This window comes from Pelophylax lessonae (genome assembly GCF_965119305.1).
Source record: "Pelophylax lessonae genome assembly, chromosome: 9".
In the NCBI taxonomy this organism is placed as follows: Eukaryota; Metazoa; Chordata; class Amphibia; order Anura; family Ranidae; genus Pelophylax; species Pelophylax lessonae.
The window spans coordinates 39,200,934-39,226,646 of record NC_138776.1 but is presented as its reverse complement, the minus strand read 5'-3'; the positions used below and the strand labels follow the sequence as shown (position 1 = coordinate 39,226,646).

The 25,713-nt window shown below is 43.3% G+C and overlaps 1 protein-coding gene across 2 annotated transcripts in view; it reads right to left on the bottom strand.

The window, feature by feature from the left end:
- SORCS3 (sortilin related VPS10 domain containing receptor 3) overlaps positions 1–25,713 on the bottom strand; it is a 1,013,788-nt gene that overhangs the window by 160,100 nt on the left and 827,975 nt on the right. For both annotated transcript variants that reach the window (XM_082267888.1, XM_082267889.1), the window contains one exon: positions 7,143–7,260. In XM_082267888.1, coding sequence (XP_082124014.1) covers positions 7,143–7,260 — 118 coding nt within the window. The remainder of the gene's footprint in view (positions 1–7,142; positions 7,261–25,713) is intronic.

The window sequence follows — 25,713 nt, the reverse complement described above, 5'->3', positions numbered from 1 at the left end:
CTGACATTCTCCCTCTCCCCCGACGATCGCCGAGTGGCCGGCGGACATCGGGTCCGCTGGTCACACGCGCGGGGGGGGGTCCGTGACCGCGCGGGAGCGCGCCTCCGCGGGCGCGCGCTCGCTCCCCAGACCCTCCCAGGCTAGTGACGTTAATTAACGTCACTCTGCCTGGCAGGGGCTGACCGCCGCAGTAAATCTACTTGCAGCGGTCGGCAAGCGGTTAACAACCAAGCTTTATTTCCAAAAAGAATAACATACTAAATTTACACATAAAGACAACTAGAACCCCACTCTCCTCTATAGGGCAATCGGATGGAAACAGACTGTCTGTCTGTTTCCATCCGATGCCATCTGATCAGATCCACGTGATGGATAGAAAACAGAACCACCATCCGTCTGTTTTTGGCGGACAGGATCAGATGGCGGCAGATTACTGCTCCATAGAGGAGACTGAAGGGTCCGATCAGGTCTGCCTGAAAAACTGACAGGCGGACCTGATCAGACAGCCCGTGTGAAAGGGGCCTTCGGCTGTGTGGCTGTGGCATGGCGATGAGGAAAAATATATATATATATATATATATTTTTTTTTTTTTCATAATAATTAAAAAAAAAACATTATATATTTTTTTTTTTTAATAATTTAAAAAAGAAATAATAATAATAATAACCACACTCCCTGTCCACTTACCTTTAAGCAAAGGTAAGTGGACAGGGAGATGAAGCCTGCAAAAACTTCCGTCTCATCTCCTCTAGAGAAGGAGATTGGCAGGCATTGAGCACAGGCAGGGGAAACAGAGCCATTAGTGACTGCTTGTCAAACTCCCGGTCACCACAAGAGGGCGCAAGTTCCCCGTTTTCTCACTGAAGAAGGCCGAAAAGCCGTGGCCTCAATTATCGGATGGCGCGGTAGTCCGTGCACTCGGGGAGTGGGTGAGGGCGCAAAAGGGACAGGACACCTCCTGCAGTGCACCCCCAGGCGCCAGGTCGCTAATTCTACCAATGCGACCTGGCGCCTGGGGTTTGTCGAGCCCTGCCCTATGCAATCATTTATTTTTTATTTTTTGGTGACAGATTTGGAGACATCCAGGATCTAAAAGACTATGCGTGTCTCCCCTGTGCTCCACTGAACGGAATGCAATGCACATCGCACTGCATAACATTTTTTGCTGGCCTTCGATGGCTGGGGAAACGGTCAATGGGGACCTGGAAATGGCATCACACGTCACTTCTGGGTCAACATCTAGAAGTGGAGGAGAGCGGACATGTGTCTGCTCTCTGCCCTCTCCCTGTCCCCTCTACCTGGCGGCAACCCAGTCCCAGGACCGCAGATGGGCAAGGGGAGCCCAGGAGCCCTCAGATGTACAAGGGTAGCCTGGGACCAAGTATTTGGAAGGCAGCCCAGGTGCCAGGTCGAAACTTCTGGTCACCATGGCGACCTGGCGCCTAGGGTTTGTCGAGCCCTGATGTAGCCAATGTCTGAGCAAACTGTCTCTCTTGGGAAAATCATTATGATTTTTGGTCAATGTTATTTTCCATTTACGTTGAAGAGTTAACTCAGTGGTTGAACAAAAGAAAATTAATATATGGCCTGCCTTAGGGAGCGATGAAAAAGTAGAACCAGACAAGTTATGGTAAAGTATGCTAAGATGAATATTTATATTGTATTTAGACTCCCAGCTGATTAATGTAGTTACACTTTAAATTTCACAAACACAAGATCTTTGACAGTCACCGGAAACAACATAAACTCTGCTTAGCATCCAAAACACATTTTGCAGAACAGCGCTGTGCAATGTCATTACCATGAACCAGGAAAGTGTAGAAAGAAAAACCGGCCGGGTAATGATGTTTACTTAGCACTTTTTGCTCACCAATTCCAGAAAGCAAGAAATAATATATACTGTACATTTCCTTAGTTTGTTGCATTCTCAAAATAGCGGACTAGCAGAAAATAGGAAGAAGCACCAGCTGCTAAGAGAGTTCCTAATAGATTCCATTCCAGCCGCATTCCATAGACAGCGGGAAGAACAGTATATTTCAGGCAGCGGAGCGGTTGGCACAGACACACAGAGGACTGTCCTCTGAAGGGAGCCTATAGATACTCCCTATGACATCCTTTGCTTCCCTCTCCCTCCCCTACTATGAATAAGGGATTGGTGATCTGCCCGGGAGGATCATCCATATAAGTACCTGCCAGGTTAACATCTTAGGACCCCATAGTGAGGATAAATATATCATCTTATATATGTGGATATGATATAACAATTCTGGCATATGATCTAATGTCACCATTGGAGCGGAGTTGGGGCATTACAAATGTACAAAATATAACGTGTGCTCCATATGTGTACGCACATGCGCCCCAATACTTGGCATAGACAATAGAAGGATATATATACTATCCCACTATAACCGCACTTAAAAGTTAACACATGCTACACGATCAGTGTCTGCTTACGGAACTGCCGCCCGCCCCATGATTTTATACATAGAGGAACACTAGTTGGTTTTTTGGTCTCTTGAGCCCTGAAGAAGCAAAACCAAACGAAATGCGTTGGCTGCGCAGGGACCATTCTCCATCTTCTCTTATTGAGACCCACCACTTGGTTTTCTTATATTTTGTGTTCTTGTTTTTAGTGTTTGTGACGAGACCAATCTCGCCACTGGGCATTGGAGAAGCCTGGTTGCTCGCCTCCTGCAATGTGACTATGGACCCTCTCATCAGCCCATGCTAAACGTAAACCCCATGGCGATTTGACTGTGTTTGTGGCATCTGAGCGCTGTTTGGATATGTTGAGCACTCAGATCCAGGCTATCTGGGGATGGGTTGAATGTGGGGGTTCTGTTCAGTAGACTGGGAGTTATGCATTTTTGTGTCTTTTGTGTTTCTTTCTGTAAACTGTAAGGCACAGGAAGTGCACTCCTAATATGGTCATTCCAGGAAGTTAAATGGGGAGACGGGCTGTCTAAACAATGTTGCTTTTGGTCTGAGGTGGCTTTCCATTGCCCTATTGTCAGGTGTGCTAATGACCTCACCTGTTGTCTGCTAAGGGATGTATTGACACTCAGAGTAATGTGTATTGAGGGCTCGTTAGGAAACCATTGTTCTGTGTCTGACTATTGTGTACATTGATTGCCCCCTGGGGCTTCTGTCTCCTTGCACATGGCAGTCCTTCTGGTCAAGCTATCTGACCAATCACTGCTGACTCATTTTCAAGCCCTCATTTGCATGGCTGGAGAGGACCTTATGGGGAACTGCAGGTACTTTACAATTGACCAATAGGAAAGCGGTTGTTGGGGGCAGGATGTTCCAAATTCTGTATAAAAGTGTGCTGTGTTCTTCCAAAAAATGTTGTTCCTGTTTTAACCTCAACGCGGAGCCTTGTCTCGTTATTGGGGGGATTTATTGTATGCTGTTCCAGTTTGACTGCTAGGAGTGTAAATCCTTCATATGGTTTTTCCTATTCTGCTGTATGCAGCATTTATAAGGTTCCAGCTACACTGTTTGCATCATTCCTGGGTTTCCAGTTTGGGAGTTTGGTGTCCTGCAAGTAGCTGTGCCTGTAGCTCTGGAAGGGGAAGATCTCCTAAACGGTTTTAACCCTTTTGTGTCCGGGGTGCCGTAACAGTGTTGTTGTATGTCACCCCCCTGCGATGCGTTTTTGATGTGGGGAAAAAAGGGTCCACATTTGCACCAAAATGTTGTAGGACCCTTTTTTCCCCCCACACCTATCTTATCACATGGGGGTGAAGTGTGAACACCCATGCAATGCAATTCTGGCAAGCATTGCATTGTGGGAAAGTCGGGATTACTAAAATAGCAGAGAGGTGATTTTTAGCTTAAAACATCAAAAAATGCTAACACTAAAAAAACGCCAATGCAAAAAAAGCTAAAAAACGCTGAAAAACTCACTACAAAGCTACTGGCCTTTTTATAACGCCCAGTGTGCATGAAGCCTAACATGGAAATGGTTGCTGATCCTTTAGGGTCCTTTCACACGGTGCGCTGTCCAACGGAGTCTGTTCTGCTCAGCGGGGGGATCGATCCGCCAATCCCCACTGAGCAGGCGGATGACAGCTCTGTCTCCGTGCTGTGTGCAGAGATGGAGCTGTCAGATCCCCGCTCTCCTCTATGGGGAGATTGGATGAGAAAGGACCACCTGTCCGATCCGCCAGACAGATGGAAAATAGGGTTTTCATCCGTCCAGATTTCAAGGACAGGATCGGATCGAAGAGCAGCGGGTGTCAGCGGACATGTCACCGCTGACATCCGCTGCCCCATAGGGATGCATGGAGCATCCGTTCAGGTCTGCCTGAAAAACTGACAGGCGGATCGGATCGCCCGTATGAAAGGACCCTAATATAATTTACAGATTAGAATTTAAAATCAGAGTATCATATGTATAAACACAACAAATAATAATAATAATAATAATAATAATAATACAATTAATATAAATCCATACTTTTATGATTCACATCAAGATTCATGTCATATTATCCATTAGATTAGTGGCATTTACAAGTCTTAAAGGCAACCTGTCATTTAATTCCACACTAAAGAACACATGAAAATACTGTAAAATCTCATCTTTGTTTTGAGTAACAATATCTCCTCTTTTTTGCTGCAAATAGATAAATAAATGCTACTGCATCGCTTCTTTGTGTCATCTCAAGCTTAGCAAATGATCCCGATTATTGGCTACCATGAGCATGGATGGGGTTTGACATCATGAGAGTCTATTACTGTAAATCAAATATTTTTGAGGAAAAGAATCAGAAACATCTGAGTACAAAATAAGGAAAACTGGGTTGATGGCTCCAAAATGGAAAAAAAATAATACATTTGGAGTTGATAAGTTGAAGACTAGAGCAGATATGATTTTACTCACCATCAGCAAGAAATGATAAAGAGGGATATTGTGCCCTCATAAAAAGATTACATTTATTGAATACTGTCTAACAAAATTCCAAGAAGATGAATAAAACATTAAGGCTCCTTTCAAACGGCCCGCATCCACCGACTGAGTCAGTTTTTCTCAGCGGGGGATGGATCCTCCGATCCCCGCTGAGCAGGCGGATGGCAGCTCCGTCTCCGCTCTGTGTGCGGAGACGGAGCTCTCAGATTCCCGCTGTCCTCTATGGGGGAATCGGATGACAACGGACTGCCTGTCCGTTCTCATCCGATCCGATCGACGAATGGAAAATAGGGTTTCATCCGTCCAGATTTCAGGGATAGGATTGGAAGCAGATAGCAACGGGTGTAAGCGGACACCCCATAAGGATGCATGGAGCATCCGATCAGGTCCGCCTGAAAAACTGACAGGCGGATCGGATCGTTCGTGTGAAAGGACCCTTAAAGGGAGAATTGGCCACCGATACTTGGGTTAGAAGTAGCATGAGCCAGAGCCAAAGTCATAGGGAGGTTATGGGGAGGTATTAGAGGCTATGCCTCCCCAAAATAATACTGTGCCCCCTATACATCCTCCTGTAGAACATTAAAGTGCTTCTAAACCTAAACCTTTTTTACTTTAATGCATTCCCTGCAAAAAAATGAAAAGCAACAGTACATAAAAACAACCAATATATACACAAAAAAAAAACCCCAGCAGAAATATGAAAAAGAACACTAAGGGGTAGATTTATAAAGCAGTGAATTGGACATTTACCAACAAACAATAATTTCAGGTGAATCAATCACTGCAATTTAAATGACATACCAGCAGGAGTGAATGTATGGTGAAAGTCACATTCACTGCTTTATACATACACTATATTGTCAAAAGTATTGGGACGCCTGCCTTTACACACACATGAACTTAGTCTGTAGAGTTCAATATTGAGTTGGCCCACCCTTTGCAGCTATAACAGCTCCAGCTCTTCTGGGAAGGCTGTCCACAAGGTTTAGGAGTGTGTCTATGGAAATGTTTGACCATTCTTCCAGAAGCGCATTTGTGAGGTCAGGCACTGATGTGTATGAGAAGACCTGGCACCCAATCTCCGCTCTAATTCATCCCAATGGTGTTCTGTCGGGTTGAAGTCAGGACTGTGCAGACCAGTCATGTTCATCCACCCAAAAATCGCTCATCCATGTCTTTATGGACCTTGCTTTGTGCTTTGGTCCAAATCATTTGGTGGAGGGGGGATTATGGTGTGGGGTTGTTTTTCAGGGGTTGGGCTTGGCACCTTAGATCTAGTGAAGGGAACTCTTAAGGAGTCAGCATACCAAGACATTTTGGACAATTTCATGCTCCCAACTTTGTGGGAACAGTTTGGGGATGGCCCCTTCCTGTTCCAACATGAATGCGCACCAGTGCACAAAGCAAGGTCCGTAAAGACATAGATGAGCGAGTTTGGGGTGGAGGAACTTGACTGACCTGCACAGAGTCCCGACCTCAACCCGATAGAACACTTTTGGGATGTGTTAGAGTGGAGACTGCGATCCAGGCCTTCTCGTTCGCATCAGTGACTGACCTCACAAATGTGCTTCTGGAAGAATGGTCATACATTCCCATAGAATCGCCTGTGCCGTTTCTTCAGAGCCCTGTGCTGTGACCGGTGGCTCCTGCGCGCTTGCACGGGAGTGGCGTAATGCGGCTCATGGCCAGTAGTATAGCTGGAGTCCGCAGAGCAGGAAGGAAGACGGCAGAAGATGGATGGGGCCTCCAGTGGGGACGACAAGGGCTTCGTTTGGAGGTAAGTGTCACATAATGTGCTAGTATGCATTGCATTTACTTTGCAGGAAAGAAAAAAAAACTAAAAAAAAAGGAAGAGTTTACTTCCTTTTTAAGGGGGAAATCTTCTGGTCCAGAAGTGGTCAATGCAGACTTCTGGGAAAATCAGTGAGCCAATCACACAAGCAGGAAATGATGTTTCTGGGGGTGTGGCCAGTTTACATTCTGTGTACAGAACAGCTCCAGGCAGCCATATTGCATTGCATTTTCCGAAAATTACAATGGCTGCAGATTGAAGAGGAAAGGTCATATTTAATAACATTCAATTACAATATGATTTGTGTCCCAATTTTATATGCTATATTGTTTTTTTTTTTATTTGCTATTTTTTTCCCCCATATAAGTGGAGTCACCCTTTAAAAAAAAAAAAGAAAAAAAGGAGAATAGCTTGTTGTTGATTTTTCTTACCTGATTGTGCAAATGCCAGTTTTCAAAGTCATTTTCCGTGCACCTCCGGCCAAAAACAGATTTGTAATCCACTTTCACCAGCTGCCACTCCGACAAGAGACTGAAGTGTCCGAACACTCTGCACAGAAACACACAGTATGGTTAAGCCTTAAGCACGTTATTCCACTTATTAAACGTAACAGGCGTTTTTATCATCATAAAAAAAACATTTCTCCTGATAATCCTGCTTTTCTGTCTGGAGGCTGTGGACTTCTTTCCATTTCGGTCTCCAGAGGAATGAAAGCACCGGGGATCAATACTGCTGTTGTATCAATCAGTTGAATATGAGCGGTTGGTTGTCTTTTAGTTCTCAGCCCAGGAAGATCTGAAGGCAGGCTTGGATGAGCACACAAAATATTTCTCAGATTAGCTCTTTTGAGAACATGCATATCCCCATAGAATGGTTTTGCTCATAACAAATTCCCCATCATCCGGGAAAGAGACAATATTCCCAAATCTTATTACTGCCAAAAAGGAAGCAATCTGGAGAACTTCCTGCAGAAGACTGAAATTCGAAATGGACCTTTACAAGTCTGAACAAATACATTTCTGACATGTCATAATACACAGAGATGGTTTCACTTTTCAGAAAAGCGCCACATTTATCATTATAAAGCAATTCTTGAGCTTCAATCAGTGACTTCGCCAAGGCTAAAATAACCCACTTCAGCCCCGGAAGGTTTTACCCCCCCCCCCCCCCCAACCACTTCTGGACCGGAAGGATTTCCCCCCTTAATGACCAGGCCATATTTTGCGATTCGGCACTGCGTTACTTTAACGGACAATTGCGCGGTCGTGCGACTCTGTACCTAAATAAAATTGATGTCCTTTTTTTCCAACAAATAGAGCTTTCTTTTGGTGTTATTTGATCACCTCTGCAATTTTTATTTTTTGCGCTATAAAAAACAAAAAAATAGCGACAATTCTGAAAAAAAAAAAAACAATATTTTTCACATTCTGCATTAAAACATTCCCACAAAAAAATAAATAAATAAAAAATCAAAAATGTTTAACATTTTAGGCCAATTTGTTTTCTGCTACATATTTTTGGTTAAAAAAAAATGTCATTTTATTGTTTTTTTTACTAGTAATGGCAGCGATCTGCGATTTTTTGCGGGACTGCGACATTGCGGCGGACAGATCGGACCCCTAACTGACATTTTTGACACTTTTGGGGGAACCAATGACATTACTACAGTAATCAGTGCTAAAAATATGCACTGTTACTGTAATAATGACACTGGCAGGGAAGGGGTTAACAGTGTGGGTGATCAAGGGGTTAAATATGTACCTGGGGTGTGTTTCTAACTGTATGGGGGTGTGGCTTGTGAAATGATCACAGAGACCTGTGATCCTATATAGAAGGATCCCAGGCACTCTATGATCATTCCAGGGAGAAGAACTGTCAGATGTGTTTACAACAGCCGACCGTCCTTCTCTTTTAGCGGGGGCGATCGCGGGTGTCAGGTGGCAATCAGAGCCGCCTGACCCGAGCATTGGCTTCCCAGCTATCATGCGGGGGCGGAAGCGCGCACTCACCCCCTAGCTGCCTGCGTGTGACCGACGTATACCTACGGTGGTTTTCGCAGGAGCGGCTGCCTGCCGCAGTATAACTGTGGCGGGCGGTCGTAAAGTGGTTAATGACCAGGCCATTGTTTTGCGATACAGCACTACGTTACTTTAACTGACAATTGTGCGGTCATGTAACTCTGTACCCAAATAAAATTTATGTCCTTTTTCCCACAAATAGGGCTTTCTTTTGGTGGTATTTGATCCCCTCTGCGTTTTCTTTTTTTTTTTTTTTTTGCACTATACACAAAAAAAGACAGACAATTAAAAAAAAATAATATATTGTTTTGACTTTCTGCTATAAAACATATCCAATAAAACAATGTAAAAAATCGAATTTCTTCATCAATTTAGGCCGATATTTATTTTGCTATATGTTTATAGCCTGCAGATACCATCTTCAATCACCTGCCACATTTTATTGTCTGCTATACCTACTGCTTGCAATAAAACCAATGTGGATGGAAAGAAACGGTGTCTGGTGAGTTCAGCTATCTGACAACGATTGTCCGTAGTGATTGCATCTGCTTATACAGGCCAGGAATATGTCTCAGCAAGGGATAAGTCACTAATACAACAATTGGAGTCAGAATAAGGAAGTAACTTGTCTATCTATTTACTAATGCTAGCAGCATGAGGATTCGAAATAATCAATGTTGATTGGAAGAGTGAAGTTTCCCTTTAAGCCATTAGTCTGCTGCAGGCAGGAAGAAGGATTTCATCAATCTCTTCTCTCCAGTAATCAAATTGCAACATTGTATAACGTTACTGTGTATCAAGCCACACTGTGAGAGGGTGCATCAGGGGCTAATCTGCTACAAGCAACATCTGCCCAGGCACCAGACTTTACATAACTGTATCTTCTCTGAGCCCACATCTCAACCCAGGAACTAAATGGTGACCCTGGACGATGCCTTCATTCACAATGAATTAAGGGTATACAAAAAATAAGTGCACATCCAAACAAATTACAGAACCCATGAATGCGACGAAAAAATATTAGAAGTGTCTAAAACCCAGATTGTAAAAATCTTGAATCAAACATTGCACAACAGTGAGTCCATCAAGCAAATACAATATTTATATGAAGAATTACAACCATGTAACGATGAAGTGAAAATTCATGGAATAAATGAATATCCAGAAGACACCCCCCCCCACTGAAAATAGAAGCCTCTTACTGAATTGTATTGATCCCTTGTAACAGACAATTCTAGGCATTCAGTGATAGTCCACATCAGTCCCCCATCAGACCAATAACCATTAAATCTCAGATGGCTCATAGAGTTATTGTACCAGACCAGATATCATCATCTGGATTCAAGAGCACATCTTTAGCCGTGTAACCAGTCTCCATCAAGCCTCTCTGTGAGCAAGTTTCAGTTTGTTCCACATTATCCTGATATATGTCCTGTGCCCAAAGGGCCTGGATGACCAATATTCCCAGAAAGCACAAGGCCATCTACTACTCCTCCTCTACTTCTAGGTACTTTTCCTTCTCGTGCTCAGCTCCACTTAGTCATACAAAGGATCAATTTGGCCAATAAATTGGACTGTACAGCCTGGCAGCAGAGGGATTTTAGAGAAGATGGCAGCATTGCATCCTGGGCACAGGAGCTGGCTGAGTCTAGCAGCGCACAAGAAGAGGAGAGAATCCTGCAGCAGAACCTTATGAATCCATAGAAAGAACCACTAAGCACACACAAGCTATAAACCAGCCTCTTCTCTCCATCTCCATTTTTATTTATTTTTTTTTATTTATTCTATTCCTATTTTTCAAGTGGTTGAACCAGATGGACATGTCTTTTTTTAGCCTAAATTACTGTGGAACTATTTAAATATATGCAGAGTTGTATAAAGTACTCGAAACCCATACTTGAGTAAAAGTACAAGTGCTCGATCAAAAAGTGACTTGAGTAGAAGTGGAAGTACTCGATCAAAAAGTGACTTGAGTAGAAGTACTAAAGTATTCAACATTTTTTTGTACTTAAGTATTGCAAGTAGCTTTTTTACAAATTTTGCTACTCAAGTACTGAAAGTAAAAGTACAAGTACTGTGTTATGTAGTTATTAAAGAAAGAAGTAAAAAGTTTGAACATCATATTGTGTTTTATTATTTCAAATGCAGCTTTTATTTATACATACAGTAGCATTTATTTTCGTATGCGCTGATAATACACATGTTTTGAGCTTCATGAATCCTGCCATCTATTGTTCTGGCAGTGGTAATTTTTATAATTGTAACAAGTAACTATGCAGCACAAAAAAAAAATATCGGAGTAGAAGTATTGAAATCATCGAAAAAATGTAGTGAAGTAAAAGTGGAAGTAGGAGAAAAAAATTCTACTCTAGGAAAGCACAGATACCGCCTTTCGGTACTTAAGTACAGTAGTGAAGTAGTTCTACTTAGTTACTATACATCTCTGAATATATGTAACGTAGACTTGGATGAGGTGAAGGCTAGAGGAATGAAGATTTTATGCAACGTCATCCAAAAACGAAAAAGAGGGATATAGTGCCCTCATAAAAAGATTAGTTATGAAATATTGTCTGCAAAATATATGTTAAAAATGAACATAGAACACAACAAAAAACCATAGTACACGATATCGTCTAGAATCAGCATGCCAGAAACATATTTTCTGGTAGATATAGGGGTATTCAACAACTTTATAGTTTCCTATACACACTTTGGGCCAAACATATGTGGACACCCCTACAAATTACTGAGTTCAAGTGTTTTCAGTGAAGGCTATTGTTAATCCCACAGCGTACAAAGATATTTAAAGAGGTTGTAAACCGAGAAAATTATTTTTTTTTTCTTTACATCCTGAAAGAGAAAGACATAATGAGCTAGTATGCATCGCATACTAGCTCATTATGAAATACTTACCTTAGAACGAGCCCCCGCCGTGCTGCCTGCTTACCTCTATGACGGGCGACATGTCCAGTCGCCCGTCTTCCGGGATCGCGGCATCCGGCCATCTGATTGGCCGGAGCCGCGGTGACGTCACTCCCGCGCACGCGCGCGGGAGCCGACGGTCGCGGCACGGGGCTCTGAAGGAACGGCACGATCGGCCGTTCCTTCAGAGCGCATGCGCCAGTGATGTCACTGGCTGCATGTAAGGTAAATATCTCCTAAACGGTACATGTTTAGGAGGTATTTACAGTACCTATAGGTAAGCCTTATCATAGGATCACCTATAGGTGGAAGTGTCAGAGGAGGGTTTACTTCCTCTTTAAGGCAATTGTGAATTTTCTGCCTTGTGATAACATTTTGGGAAGACCTTTTTTGTTCCGACATGATTGTGCCTCTATGCATAAAGCCAGCTCCATAAAGACACAGTTTGACTAGTTTGGTGTAGAAGAGCTTGAGTGGCCTGCAGAGATCCCTGACCACAGAGCCCTGACCTCAGCCCGACTAAACATCTTTTAGATAAACTGTACAGGCAACTGAATGCCAGGTCTTCTTGTCCAATATTAATATGTAACTTCATAAATGTTGTCTTGGCCAAATGGGTAAAAATTACCACAGGCAGACCCCAAAATCTTTTGGAAAGCCTTCAATGAAGGGGTGGACACTATTGTAGCCAAAAAAGGGGGAGTGGCTTCATACAAATTGCCCAAGGTTTTAAGAATGGGATGTTCAACAAGCTTATATAGGTGTGATGGTCAGGTGTTTTCAAACCTTTGTTCTTATGGTGTATCTCAGGTATTTGGTGTTGAGACCTCTTACGATCAGTCCCAAGCTCCTGTCATGATCACTACAAGGATGTCTTACTCTTCTGCCTAGCTTTTAAAGAACTATATATAATGGAGTAATAAAGTGAAGGTAGCACCTTAAAATAACTCAACTAGCAGCTTGCAAACAATGTGAATATACTGTACAAACATTAAAAAACATGAAAAAATATAAGTTGCAGCGCCTAAAACATGAAAACTGTGAAACATATATATGTGCATATAACGGTGCAAATATATATAAGAACTCAGTCCATAAAAACTTGAAAATAAGTCCACAAAATAATATTCAGTGCCAATGTGAAATAATCAATCCTCCACCAGTGGTTCTTCGCCCAAAAGCAGAAATGCGCACTCACCAGACCATATTGCTATCTTATTAGGAGGCTCCCTCTTCTCTTCCGGGCTGGAGCGGTTGTACTCTGGTTCCCCCCCTCAAGGAGTATTTGTTGTCGACTCCTCTCTGTCTCCTCGGGATTGCCGTGTGATCTACTGACGAGTATTTGAAGAAATTACCTCCGATGCATATCCTCCTTCCTGATTTGTTTTGGCTCAGGACCTGACGTTATACTTTAAATACTATACTCCTAATAAGACAGCAATATGGTCTGGTGAGTGCGCATTTCTGCTTTTGGGTGGTGGAGGATTGATTATTTCACATTGGCACTGAATATTATTTGTGGACTTATTTTAAAGTTTTTATGAACTGAGTTCTCATATATATTTGCACTGTTATATGCACATATATATGTTTCACTGTTTTCATGTTTTAAGCGCTGCAACCTATATGTTTTCATATATAATGGGGACAGGGAGAGGATGTCTTGGGGGACAGGGTTCCTCTATGCATTCCTGGGTCACTAGGGCAGCAATCCAATTGGATGCTGGCCATCCATGTAACTCTGGTGGTCATCTTAACCGCTTGCCGACTGCTCACAGTATATTTACTGCGGCAGTCAGCCCCTCACAGGCAGAGCGACGTAGGTCTACGTCGCTAGCCTGTGAGGCTCTGGGGAGCGAGCGCGCCCGCGGAGGCGTGCTCCCGCTCCTGCGCGGTCACGGACGGTCACTCGGCGATCGTCGGGGGAGAGGGAGAAAGTCAGGCGGCTTATGTAAACAAGTCACCTGTCATTCTCCCCTGTGTAGAAACACTGATCACACGGTTCTACAATGTAGGACCGTTGATCAGTGTTCCTACAGCTCAAGCCACAGCCAATCACAGTAAGAATCACGCCCCTAGGGAAACACACAGCCCCTCCCTCTCAAATAAAGTTAACCCCTTCACTACCAGTGTATTTTTACAGTAACAGTGCATATGTATAGCACTGATTACTGTAGAAATGTCACTGGTACCCCCAAAAGTGTCAAAAATGTCAGTCAAGGGTCCGATCTGTCCGCAGCAAAGTCGCAGTACCGCAAAAAAAAATCGCAGATCGCCGCCATTACGCGTTAAAAAAAAAACAACAAAAATGACAAAAATCTTTCCCTTTGTTAGTAAACGCGATAACTTTTGCGCAAACCAATAAAAATACGCTTTTTGCGATTTTTTTTACCAAACATATGTAGCATAAAACAAATTGGCCGGAAATGTTAAAAAATTTTGATTTTTACATTTTTTTGGGGGGGAATTTCATATAAAAAAATGTGAAAAATATTGTTATTTTTGCAAAATTGTCGCTCTTTTTTTGTTTATAGCGCATGATCAAAAAATCGCACAGGTGATCAAATACCACCAAAAGAAAGCTCTATTTGTAGGAAAAAAAGGATGTCAAATTCGTTTAGGTACAGTGTCGCACGTACGCGCAATTGTCCGTTAAAGTCACGCAGTGCCGAATCGCAAAATACCCCCTGGTCTTTTAGCAGCCAAATCCTCCGGGGATTAAGTGGTTAAGTGTGGCAGTGTCTATTTATGACCCTGAGCCTTGGGTTTTGCGAACTTAACGCCTCTGTTAGGGATAGTTGTGGTGATAGGGAAAGGTTCCTGACAAGGAAGGAAAGCGTAGGGTCCCTTTTTTCCTTGACATCTTCCCGTTTGGGCAAGAGATGGCCAGGCCGCATTCTGCCCCTCTCAACAGACGCTGTCAATGTGGCTGGTACCCACTCTGTCTACCTTGCTGGAAACAGTGAGTGCATTCAGTTGGGCAGCTTGCTCCCTGGGTTGGTTGTGAACTGTTGCTGCATTACTTCAATACAAGTTTCTATTGCACACGTGTGTGCATGAGTTATTGCCTCTGCACCACCCTGCACAACGCCTACAGGCTCCAAAAGAAAAAGTAAAAAGGCACCAGCATTCAATGTGTAGAAGAAAGAAAACTTTCAAAAGTGGACAGAAGAGATACACAATATGTAATGAAAATTTCCATATTTTGAGTCTTTGTGCTCGGCTCCCTGGCCCAGCTGCCCTAGAACCATTATGGTATACACTGTACATCCCTGGGTTTTGTTTTATCTTCTTCTGAATCAAAACTGCAAGAGCTTGTGAAAAGTTCGAGATGGATCTCATTTTTCACCCTAGCTAACAATGAAATGATATTATGTACAGAGTTTTGATCTAGAAGAAGGTCAGTCTTCTCCTATCTTCTCCTAACATCGCTATGACAACCTGTACACTTATACCTAGCAAAGATCATAGATAGCCAAGGCGATCATATTATGAAAGCAATCCTCAGACTGGGTTGAATAATAACTCCTGTGCATCAATGTGAAAGGCTAGACTAACTTGTATTGATAGAGAAATTGCACCTGGGGGGTTTATTCATTTAATGCGTACAGCTCAATGTTTTACTCCGGAGACAAGACCGCACTACATGTAACAACAACAGAAATATCAGCCAGGGAGACAAGGAAAATAGAACGTGTATACACAATCACCAGTGCTGTTATCAAAAATCGTTTAAAGGCCAATTTTCGAGAGGAATGTTGGATGAAATGTGATGTTGGATGGCATGTGTTATTTTCATGAATTCACTCTCTGCTTCCAGGGCTTAGATCCAGCAGTAGCAACTGTTCTATTCTGTCTTCTCTGCTGTTGCCATTACACATATACACTATGTTACCAAAAGTATTGGGATTTGGGACGCCTACCTTTACACGCGCATGAACATTAATAAAACCCCAGTCTTAGTTCGTAGGGTTCAATATTGAGTTGGCCCACCCTTTGCAGCTATAAGAGCTTCAACTCTTCTGGGAAGGCTGTCCACAAGGTTTAGGAATGTGTCTATGGGGATGTTTGACCATTTTTCCAGAAGCGCATTTGTAAGGTCAGGCACTGATGTGGACAAAAAGGCTTAGCTTGCAGTCTCCGCTCTAATTCATCCCAAAGGTGTTCTATCGGGTTGAGGTGAGGACTATTCCCACAAGGTTGGGAGCATGAAATTGTCCAAAATGCTGACGACTTAGGAGTTTCCTTCACTGGAACTAAGGGGCCAAGCCCAACCCTTGAAAAACAACCCCAAACCATAATCCCCCCTCGACCAAATGATTTGGAACCAGTGCCCAAAGCAAGGTCCATAAAGACATGGATGAGTGAGTTTGGGGTGGAGTAACTGCTTAACTAGTACTATAGCAGATGAAGGATCACAACAATAAATAACCTCATACCTCTAAGTAGGTCAACGTATCACAGAATACACCGCGCCACTTATCAAATGCCAGAAATGGTAAGCATTAACAGGGATAGCCTAACAGCTGAAAAGAACCATTGTAAGAGAACGGAAAGAGGAGGGGAAAAGAGGGAAATAGTCAAAGGGAAAAAAGGGGGAACAAGAGCAGCACTGTAGCACAAATTATTTTATGTAGGTATGAAAATCTCTTTGAATCAGATCTATTGTAACATAAACAGTCAACTATGGTCAAGGATTATGTAATTATAGGTTGTGGAGTCCCACTTGTGTAATGAATCTACGTAGCCCATATATTGTAGAACTTGCCATGTCTACCCTTGCATGTCGCCATCCATTCCTCTGCAGCTATGATATTGTTTACTAAACGTATCCAATCCTCCTGACTTAGAGTTTGAGCTGATTTACAGTGTACTAGAATCAGTCATCTAGCCACATTCAAAAGGTGTGGCTAGACTGATTTACGGTAGTGGCTGAGAGGGATGGAGAGGAGAAGAAGCAAGAAGGAGAAGAAGCTCCAGCGCATGGTCAGGTACCTCAATGTCTAGTATCGCTTTAATTTGATTCCTAATATCTTGCCAGTACAATCACAACTTGGGGCACTCCCACCAAACATGTAGGAATGTGCACCGTTGCCCGCAATCTCTCCAGCAAGCATCAGAAAGGGTTGGATATATTCTGGCAAGTTTGGAGGGAACCCTATACCAGTGAGTAAATCGTTTGAACCCATTTTCTTTCATTTGGTATCAACAGAGCTAATATGTGTAAGGAGAAACAAATGGTTAAATTGTATTTCGGTAAATTCATGTTGCAGGTCTCTCTCACATTCCCTTATGTATAGAGGTTTTCCCCTGGGTTCCATTGACTGCAGCAGCTCATTCAACACAGATATGGAATGTGGAATCATAGAGGTGGATATACAGAGTTTTTCAAAAGGAGTGGAAGTGGATGGAGATCAGATGGCCTGAGTTAAGCTACTAATAAAGTGTCAGGGGTTCCTGTAAAGCCAGTCATCCACAGGAAACCAGCCATATTGGTCCCTGAGACTGTCCGAAGATAACAGCCCCTGTTCTTGAACAAACCTGCCACATCTGGTCTCCCTGTCAAATGCCCAAGAGCGGAAAAAAGGAGAGGTATTCCCCCAGGGTAAACCAAGGGAAGCCTCCCAAAGGGGTGAGAGGGGAGAACAATGGGGGCAAGCTATCCTGAATCATTTAAAACATCCCTCACCTTCAAGTTATTGACAGTTATTTGGATACTCTTTCAAGTTACCCTCTTGGCATGTAAAGAAAAAAAAAAATCTAGTACCAATTTGTAAAATAAGTACTTTAAAGCAGATCTTGTACCTCAGTGACAAGGTCCTCTTTTTCAAGGTGTCCACCTTCCTAAAATTCAGGATAAAAAAAAAATAACTTGGGTGCAGGGGGTCACTAATAATCTTACGTTGAGACTGCTTCTACCTTGGCACCTAGATGAGGGTGACCTCCTCCGGGTCAGATCTTGGAGAATGTTGGGTTGCCCAAATCTCGTTAGAAGATGATCCTGCACTGTGCTGTAGTATCTTACCATCAGATCTGAGCTACTCAGCATTCCCACAGGTTTTAAGGAGTTTGGTCCCTGCACTATGGAAGTCAGGGAATAGATGCCATTTTTCCTCTCAGCAGTCAATACATATGTCACAGTCAAGGGTTAGGCTCAGAGACAATAAGCTATAGGAGTAAAGAGGTTCCCCCTCAACCAGCTGAATAAGATCACAAGCAGGTCACCCTGGCAGATGACTTGGGCTCACCTCAGATGCAGGGTCTAAGCACCAACTGGTATTCACCAGAGCTCCTGATGGTGGAGATGGGTTTTGCTGCGTGTTAGTACCAGGTCGTGATCTTCAGGATTCCAGAAGAAGATATAGCAGGTAGGCATCAAGCATAGTGTAGTCAGTAAAAAGCCAAAGATTGGTGACAAGTGTTTGCAGGTTGGGATAAAGCAGCAGCGTAGTCAAGGAACAAGGCAAAGGTCGAACAAATGATAAGGACGGCAGCAGGAGGGACAATAATCTGGCAAACAGAAAGTGCAAAGCCATGGTTTAAATAGGAAGTTCATGGGGGGAGCACGGAGCTGAAGGTTCATCAAACAGGCTGCTGTCCAGTGTCTCAGCAAGAATATCTACTACTGGATGCAGCAAAGGTCATGGGTTCAGATTCCAGTCGCAACAACATCCCTACAGGACGCACAATGGTTTAAAGGGAACTATTAGAGAATATTAGGATTTGCCATGTAGCCACACCCTAGCCCCTCCTAAATTCACGTTTACTGTGGGAATTTGAGCACAGACCTTTTCCTCTTGTTTTGGAAATCTAAACCATGAACGTTTTTCATCTAAAGTGAACTGATCCAAAACCCCCAGCTCAAGAGATACACTCCATCTAGTGGAATCCATCTGGAGGCTCGCGGTTGACTGGCTGTCAGAATTCCCCTTTTTACCGGTGACAGTCACAGCTGAGATGTTTTCACTATAAATAACAGAGATTCATTAGGATGCATGCACAGTAACGGTAATTAGCCGAGAGTTTTCAAAAAATGAAAATACACGCATTAGCATTGCGAATGGAACCAATGTAGCACAAGGAGCATGCTAATTAAATCAGCCAGCTACCATACCTTTTGTATCTGATTTCTATAAGTGAGATCTGCATATCTGCAAACACGACGTGTAAACAATAGGCTACACACAGATCTCCTTGCAGGAGGGGTAGAGGTCATGTAGATGATAACATGCTCAGAAAAAATGTCAGGCAAGTGTTGGGGACTGGATTTAATAATGTATTAAAATGCAAATGTGGTGCACTAGCGATAGATTTTACAGCTTGGTTTACAGGAAATTTCAAGTAAAAAAGTGAGATATTTCCAATGATAAAAGATATGTTTTCACTCTTGCAAAATGTGTTTTATTCTATAACAAAATACTGTGTTTACTTGCCATAATCAGCACACATTCTCATTGGAAAAGTAGATCTCTATACAATATCACAGCTAAAGGGCTGTTTGGGTTTCAGGCAGAGGATAAGAAGATGAGAAGATTGATTTTGGCTAAGTTGATTTCACTACAAAGTTACAGAATTTAACATGAGGGATGAGCTTCCAGTTTGGTCCAAACTCATGATCGGACCAAATTTTGCTCCTTTGGAAGTTGAGCAAATACTGACTAAATGGGTAGCTAAAACTGCAGCAGGAAGTGGAACATCTAGCGGCAGTATTACTACCACTGGTAAATGTGATCTCTTCCTACCCTAAAATCATGTTTGTTGGGGAGCTGGGGACACCCTAACAACCAATCACTCATCCCCACCAAGGGTACAAACAAGGGCAGACATGTCGTAAAAAAAAAAAAAAAAATATATATATATATATATATATATATATATATATATAAATAAATAAATATATATATATATAGTAAAAAAGAGAAGAACCCTTATCATCATTCTAGAGCCTTTGAGCCCAGTATGGGTTTTGAGAAGGAACCTCATGGAGACAACAAGAGGAAAAGCATGTAACCTTTCTTTACTGCACCATGCCATATCACATGGTCTTAATTTGGGAAGGGGGCGGGAGTGCCAAACCACCTTGTTCCCATGGTGAGCACAAGGGCCTCCTCTCCACAACCCTGGAACGGTGGTTGTGGGAGTCAGCAGGTGGCAGGTGGTGGGTTTACTAGAATCTGGAAGCCCCATTTAAAAAAAGATGGGCACCCAGATACCCCCTTACCCTCAGTGTGAATGAGTAAGGAGTACATATTACCCCTATCCATTCACTAAAAAGTAAATAAAGGTACATACCTTTTTGACAAGTCCTTTATTGGGAAAAAAAAAAATGTTTCACGATATAAATCCATCATCGGTCATGTCATGTAGATCCTCATCAATCATGAAGAATGAAGCCCTCCAAATTAGCAAAAGATAAAACCTGCCAGCACATCTGATCCCACCTGTTACTCTCCACAAATTACATCTCCCTGTCCCCATGCATGCTTGGATAAGGGTCTGGTATGGATTTTGAGTAGACCCCATGCTAATTTTCTTGCTTTTTGCAGTGCTGTATGTATGTATGAGAACCAAACGTGACACAGGGCACTGCTGTATTTTTTTTTTAAATAGAAAAAATAAAGAAAAAAAGATATAAACCCCATAGGTTCAGGAATGTGCTGATTTGTCAATGGAAGAAATGTATATTGGGTCTTGTAGAGTGTATGGTCTACAAAGCCATCCTAGGGAAGGACCATAGAAGTGGAGGAGCCTCTTAAATTGCTTTGCTAGAAGTTATGCTGTTATCCTACCAACTACTGTACATTTCCAACATTGCACTGCTTCTGAGTTCCAGGATTTGCTGGTGCCGGTTGGACCATCAAGACCCATGTATACAGATGCCACGTATTAGACATAAGAGTCCTGAGATGCACCTGTTAAGTAGTTCTTTGCCCAGGGTATAAGCCCCTGTGTGCTACACAATATAAATGTGTGAACACCTGACAATTACAAATATATGAGCTTGTAAGAGGGACTTTGCGATTGGCTAGAATTGGCATTAAGAGCCCGAATCCCTGCCCCACTCCTGCCCTTGCTAGTACACTATCCCCCCTGCTGAGGCCAAATTCTCCACCATATTATGCAACTCACCATACCAGAGGCCTCCACCTCCACATGACATTTCCAGCCATTGACCTTTATATCTCAAGGAAGGAATGTGTCCACATGAATAGAGTTGGTGTACTTTACTGATGGTACTCAGAGAAAGGCATAACAGTCAAATCACATCAAAATACATCCCGGAGTCTCTTGAAATTACATAGTCAATCACATTTAGAGGACAGTCTGTAACAGTGACATGTAAAAGCATATTCATAGCCATCTTCTTCTAACTGCCATCACCTCCTCCATAGATATACCTCTCCCAAGACCCTCCAGGAGAAAAGCCTCCCTCAGGGAACTCTTGTCCTGGTCCAAAAGGCCTTTTGCAATTCACCCTAGCCCCCACCTCCAGAAAGTCTGCAGCTAGGTCTCGTGGGTGCATGTCTACTCTTCCCTGGGCCTTCTGCCTTGTAAAGGGCCTCCACATGCTTTTTACATCAGTACTGGTGAGGGGTGCTTGGCTTCCATGCCCCAAGTGTCCGATGGCCCCTCCCAACCCTGCTTATAACTGGGCACTGACTCACCCATGACATGACTGCAGGAGGGCTCTAACTAAAAGGGGTTGAGAACCAAATGACAATGTTGTCTGTAACCAGACCTTATTCTGGAACAGAGCCACCTAGTTGCAAACTAGCTAGCTGCACCTGCCCACACACCTTTTGAACATCCCATTTAAAAACATGGGCATTAATACAGAATTGCCTCTGAGAGGGCTTTCCACTTTTAGGGTGTGTCTGTAAAAATTTGTTCTTATTCATCTGAAAGAACATTTGTAGTAGTACTGGTGTTGGATGAAAAGACCTGACTCATAACCAGCATTCCAGTTCATTCCAATAGTGTTCAGTAGGGTTGGGGTTAGTTCCTCCACACCAGATCTCATAAAACCATGTCTTTTTTGGAGCTGACTTTTTGCATAGTCATGTTGGATACGGAAACTAGCCTTCCACACACTCTTACCAGAAGATTGGAATAACAGTGTATGTAAAGGCATTTTCTTTTTTTTTAGTTTTAGAATAGGGAAGGATTAGAACCGTGGTAAAGTTTCTCGTTGTCTATGTCTCCGCTTGGGAGATTCTTGCCTCTATTTGTCCTTTTGACCATTGTCCCCTTAAGGGGGAAAGGAGGGACATGAATGGAACCTTTAAATACATGAAGGGTGTGAAAAGATTCTGGAGGAGAGGTTTTTCAACATGAAGCTAAGATCAAGAAAATGGAGGCATTAACTTAAAGTATTATTTTACCAAAAGTTTAGTGGTACTAAACCCAGAACAGTAAAATCAGTCTGTATATGCAGTAAAACATGATTGGTATACTCACTGTGGAACCTAAGGGGTTAATCATCAGCATTGTGTAAAAAGGCTGTTTGAGCCTGTCTTCTCTGATTCTCACCTTCCTTTACTGTCCCCAATCAATCATCTGATAGTATAGAGCCTTGGGGACCGCTGCACATGCTCAGTTTGGTGTGTATTCTTAGAGAGTTTTTTTTTTTTTGGGAGGGTGCATGTGATCAGCACACAGCCCATCAGCACTGTCCAGCAGAGGCTCGGGGGCAGGCAGCCTCATAGGACAGTCAAAGTAGAATGAAAACTCCTCCTACAAGCTTTAACCAGACACTGATAAAAGTCACAAGACTGCTATATACTGCTGCTGAGAAAAGGTGTTTAGTAGTTTATATTTACTAAAATAATTGAATGTCCATGCTCTGTGTACTGTGGGAGACCAGATATAGTGAATGCAGGCTCCTGGTGAGATCAGATATAGTGAATGCAGGCTCCTGGGGAGACCAGATATAGTGAATGCAGGCTCCTGGGGAGACCAGATATAGTGACTGCAGGCTCCGGGGGAGACCAGATATAGTGAGTGCAGGCTCCTGGGGAGACCAGATATAGTGACTGAAGGCTCCTGGGGAGACCAGATATAGTGAGTGCAGGCTCCTGGGGAGACCAGATATAGTGACTGCAGGCTCCTGGGGAGACCAGATATAGTGAAAGCAGGCTCCTGGGGAGACCAGATATAGTGAATGCAGGCTCCTGGGGAGACCAGATATAGTGACTGCAGGCTCCTGGGGAGACCAGATATAGTTAATGCAGGCTTCTGGGGAGACCAGATATAGTGAATGCAGGCTCCTGGGGAGACCAGATATAGTGAGTGCAGGCTCCTGGGGAGACCAGATATAGTGAGCGCAGGCTCCTGGGGAGACCAGATATAGTGACTGCAGGCTCCTGGGGAGACCAGATATAGTGAGCGCAGGCTCCTGGGGAGACCAGATATAGTGACTGCAGGCTCCTGGGGAGACCAGATATAGTGAATGCAGGCTCCTGGGGAGACCAGATATAGTGACTGCAGGCTCCTGGGGAGACCAGATATAGTGACTGCAGGCTCCTGGGGAGACCAGATATAGTGAATGCAGGCTCCTGGGGAGACCAGATATAGTGACTGCAGGCTCCTGGGGAGACCAGATATAGTGAATACAGGCTCCTGGGGGGGCCAGATATAGTGACTGCAGGCTCCTGGGGAGACCAGATATAGTGACTGCAGGCTCCTGGGGAGACCAGATATATTGACTGCAGGCTCCTGGGGAGACCAGGTATAGTGACTGCAGGCTCCTGGGGAGACCAGATATAGTGAATACAGGCTACTGGGTTTAGTAACACTTCAATTCTTGGAACAGGGATCTTCAAACTATGGCCCCCCCAGCTTTTGCGGAACTAAACGTTCCATGAGGCATTGTAAAACTCTGACATTCACAGACATGACTAGGCATGATGGGAATTGTAGTTCCTGAACAACTGGAGGGCCATAGCTGGAAGACCCCTGGCTTAGAATATACTTCACGCAGTATTGAGTCAGTCAACAGTTAGTGGATTCAAACATGTTTGGGATGAGCAAAAATCTATATTCAAACAAAAAAAACAATGGTGCAGACTCGATGGACTACTTGGTCTTTTTTCTTCTGTCACATTTCTCTGTTTCTATCAGACAAAAGTGATGGATAAGCAAAGATTTTGAGTTGTCAACAGAGCAATAGGTGAGGAAAAACCAACCAATGCGGACACATGTTCCATTGACAGGTCTCTAAGATAGGAATTTCATTCAATTTGAAGAGTTATCCCGTTGCGCCTCTAGGAGAGGTAGAGAATTCTCCCCAGCTGGACACAGCTACAAAAAAAAAAAATACTTGAAAGACGGAACTCTTCCCTACGCTATCTAAAACAAATAGAAACAAGCTTTGACTTTAAATACACTTTATTTGTCTAAAATGGCTTTTTATGATGAAATATTAACCACTTCCAGACAGCTCACCGCACTTATACTGCGGCAGAGTGGCCTCGCTGTGCTGGGTTATGTACTAAGTACATGTATGTGATCCGACATTTGCAGGCAGGAGGTGTGCAAGCATCCTCCACCCCCTCTGTGCTGTCATTCGCTACAGTTGGTTAGCAGGTCCCATCCAATGATTTATGGCTGGGACCTGCTGATCAGCTTAGAACAGGGGTTCAGAAGTACACTGAACAAAATTATAAACACAACACTTTTGTTTTTGCCCCCATTTTTCATGAGCTGAACTCAAAGATCTAAGACTTTTTCTATGTACACAAAAGGCCTATTTCTCTCAAATATTGTTCACAAATCTGTGTAAATCTGTGTTAGTGAGCACTTCTCCTTTGCAGAGATAATCCATCCACCTCACAGGTGTGGCATATCAAGATGCCGATTAGACAGCATGATTATTGCACAGGTGTGCCTTAGGCTGCCCACAATAAAAGGCCACTCTAAAATGTGCAGTTTTACTGTATTGGGGGGGGCAGTCAGTATCTGGTGTGACCACCATTTGCCTCACGCAGTGCAACACATTTCCTTCCTAATGCCCAGTACACACGATCCGAAAATCAGACGACTCTCCGTCCGTTTTTTTTTGGTTGCTAGGAACTCTCAATTATATTCGCAATTGGGAGAGGTTACTTACGATACGAATTTTCTCGGACAATGATTCAAAAGCTTCCGGTATGCGTAACCACGCTGTAGCGAGTGAGGGGAAAATGATGTCTACTGCTCATGCGCTGTCTACTGCTCACCATTTTTTTCGGACGAACAACATACTGATAATACGATTATAGTACGATGTGTTATAATATGATCAAAATTTTTATGCTTGCACGACCGGATAATATCGGGCGAACTGTCGTGATCGCCTCTCGTAAGCTGTGTACTAACGATCCGATTATCGTCCGATCCTTTCACAAGCGTTAATTTTCGTCCGATTTTTGGATCGTGTGTACGGGCCATTAGAGTTAAACAGATTGTTGATTGTGGCCTAAGGAATGTTGGTCCACTCCTCTTCAATGGCTGTGCAAAGTTGCTGGATATTGGCAGGACCTGGAACACGCTGATCCAGAGCATCCCAAACATGCTCAATGGGTGACATGTTCTGTGAGTATGCTGGCCTTGCAAGAACTGGGAGGTTTTCAGCTTCCAGGAATTGTGTACAGATCCTTGCAACATGGGGCCATGCATTACCATGCTGCAACATGAGGTGATGGTCATGGATGAATGGCACAACAATGGGTCTCAGGATCACGTCACGGTATCTCTGTGCATTCAAAATGCCATCAATAAAATTCACCTCTGTTCTTTGTCCATAACATACACCTGCCCATACCATGACCCCACTGCCACCATGGGCCACTCCATCCACAACGTTGATATCAGCAAACCGCTCACCCACACAACGCCATACACGTCGTCTGCCATCTGCTACGTACAGTAAAAACCGGGATTCATTTGTGAAGAGAACACCTCTCCAAAGTTTAATTTAAAAGCCGTCAACCTCACGTAACACGTCACTTCCGGATAGCACGGGTGGAACGCAGAGACATGTTCGGCGTCCCGGCTTAGGAAAACTATCTCACTCGTTTACATG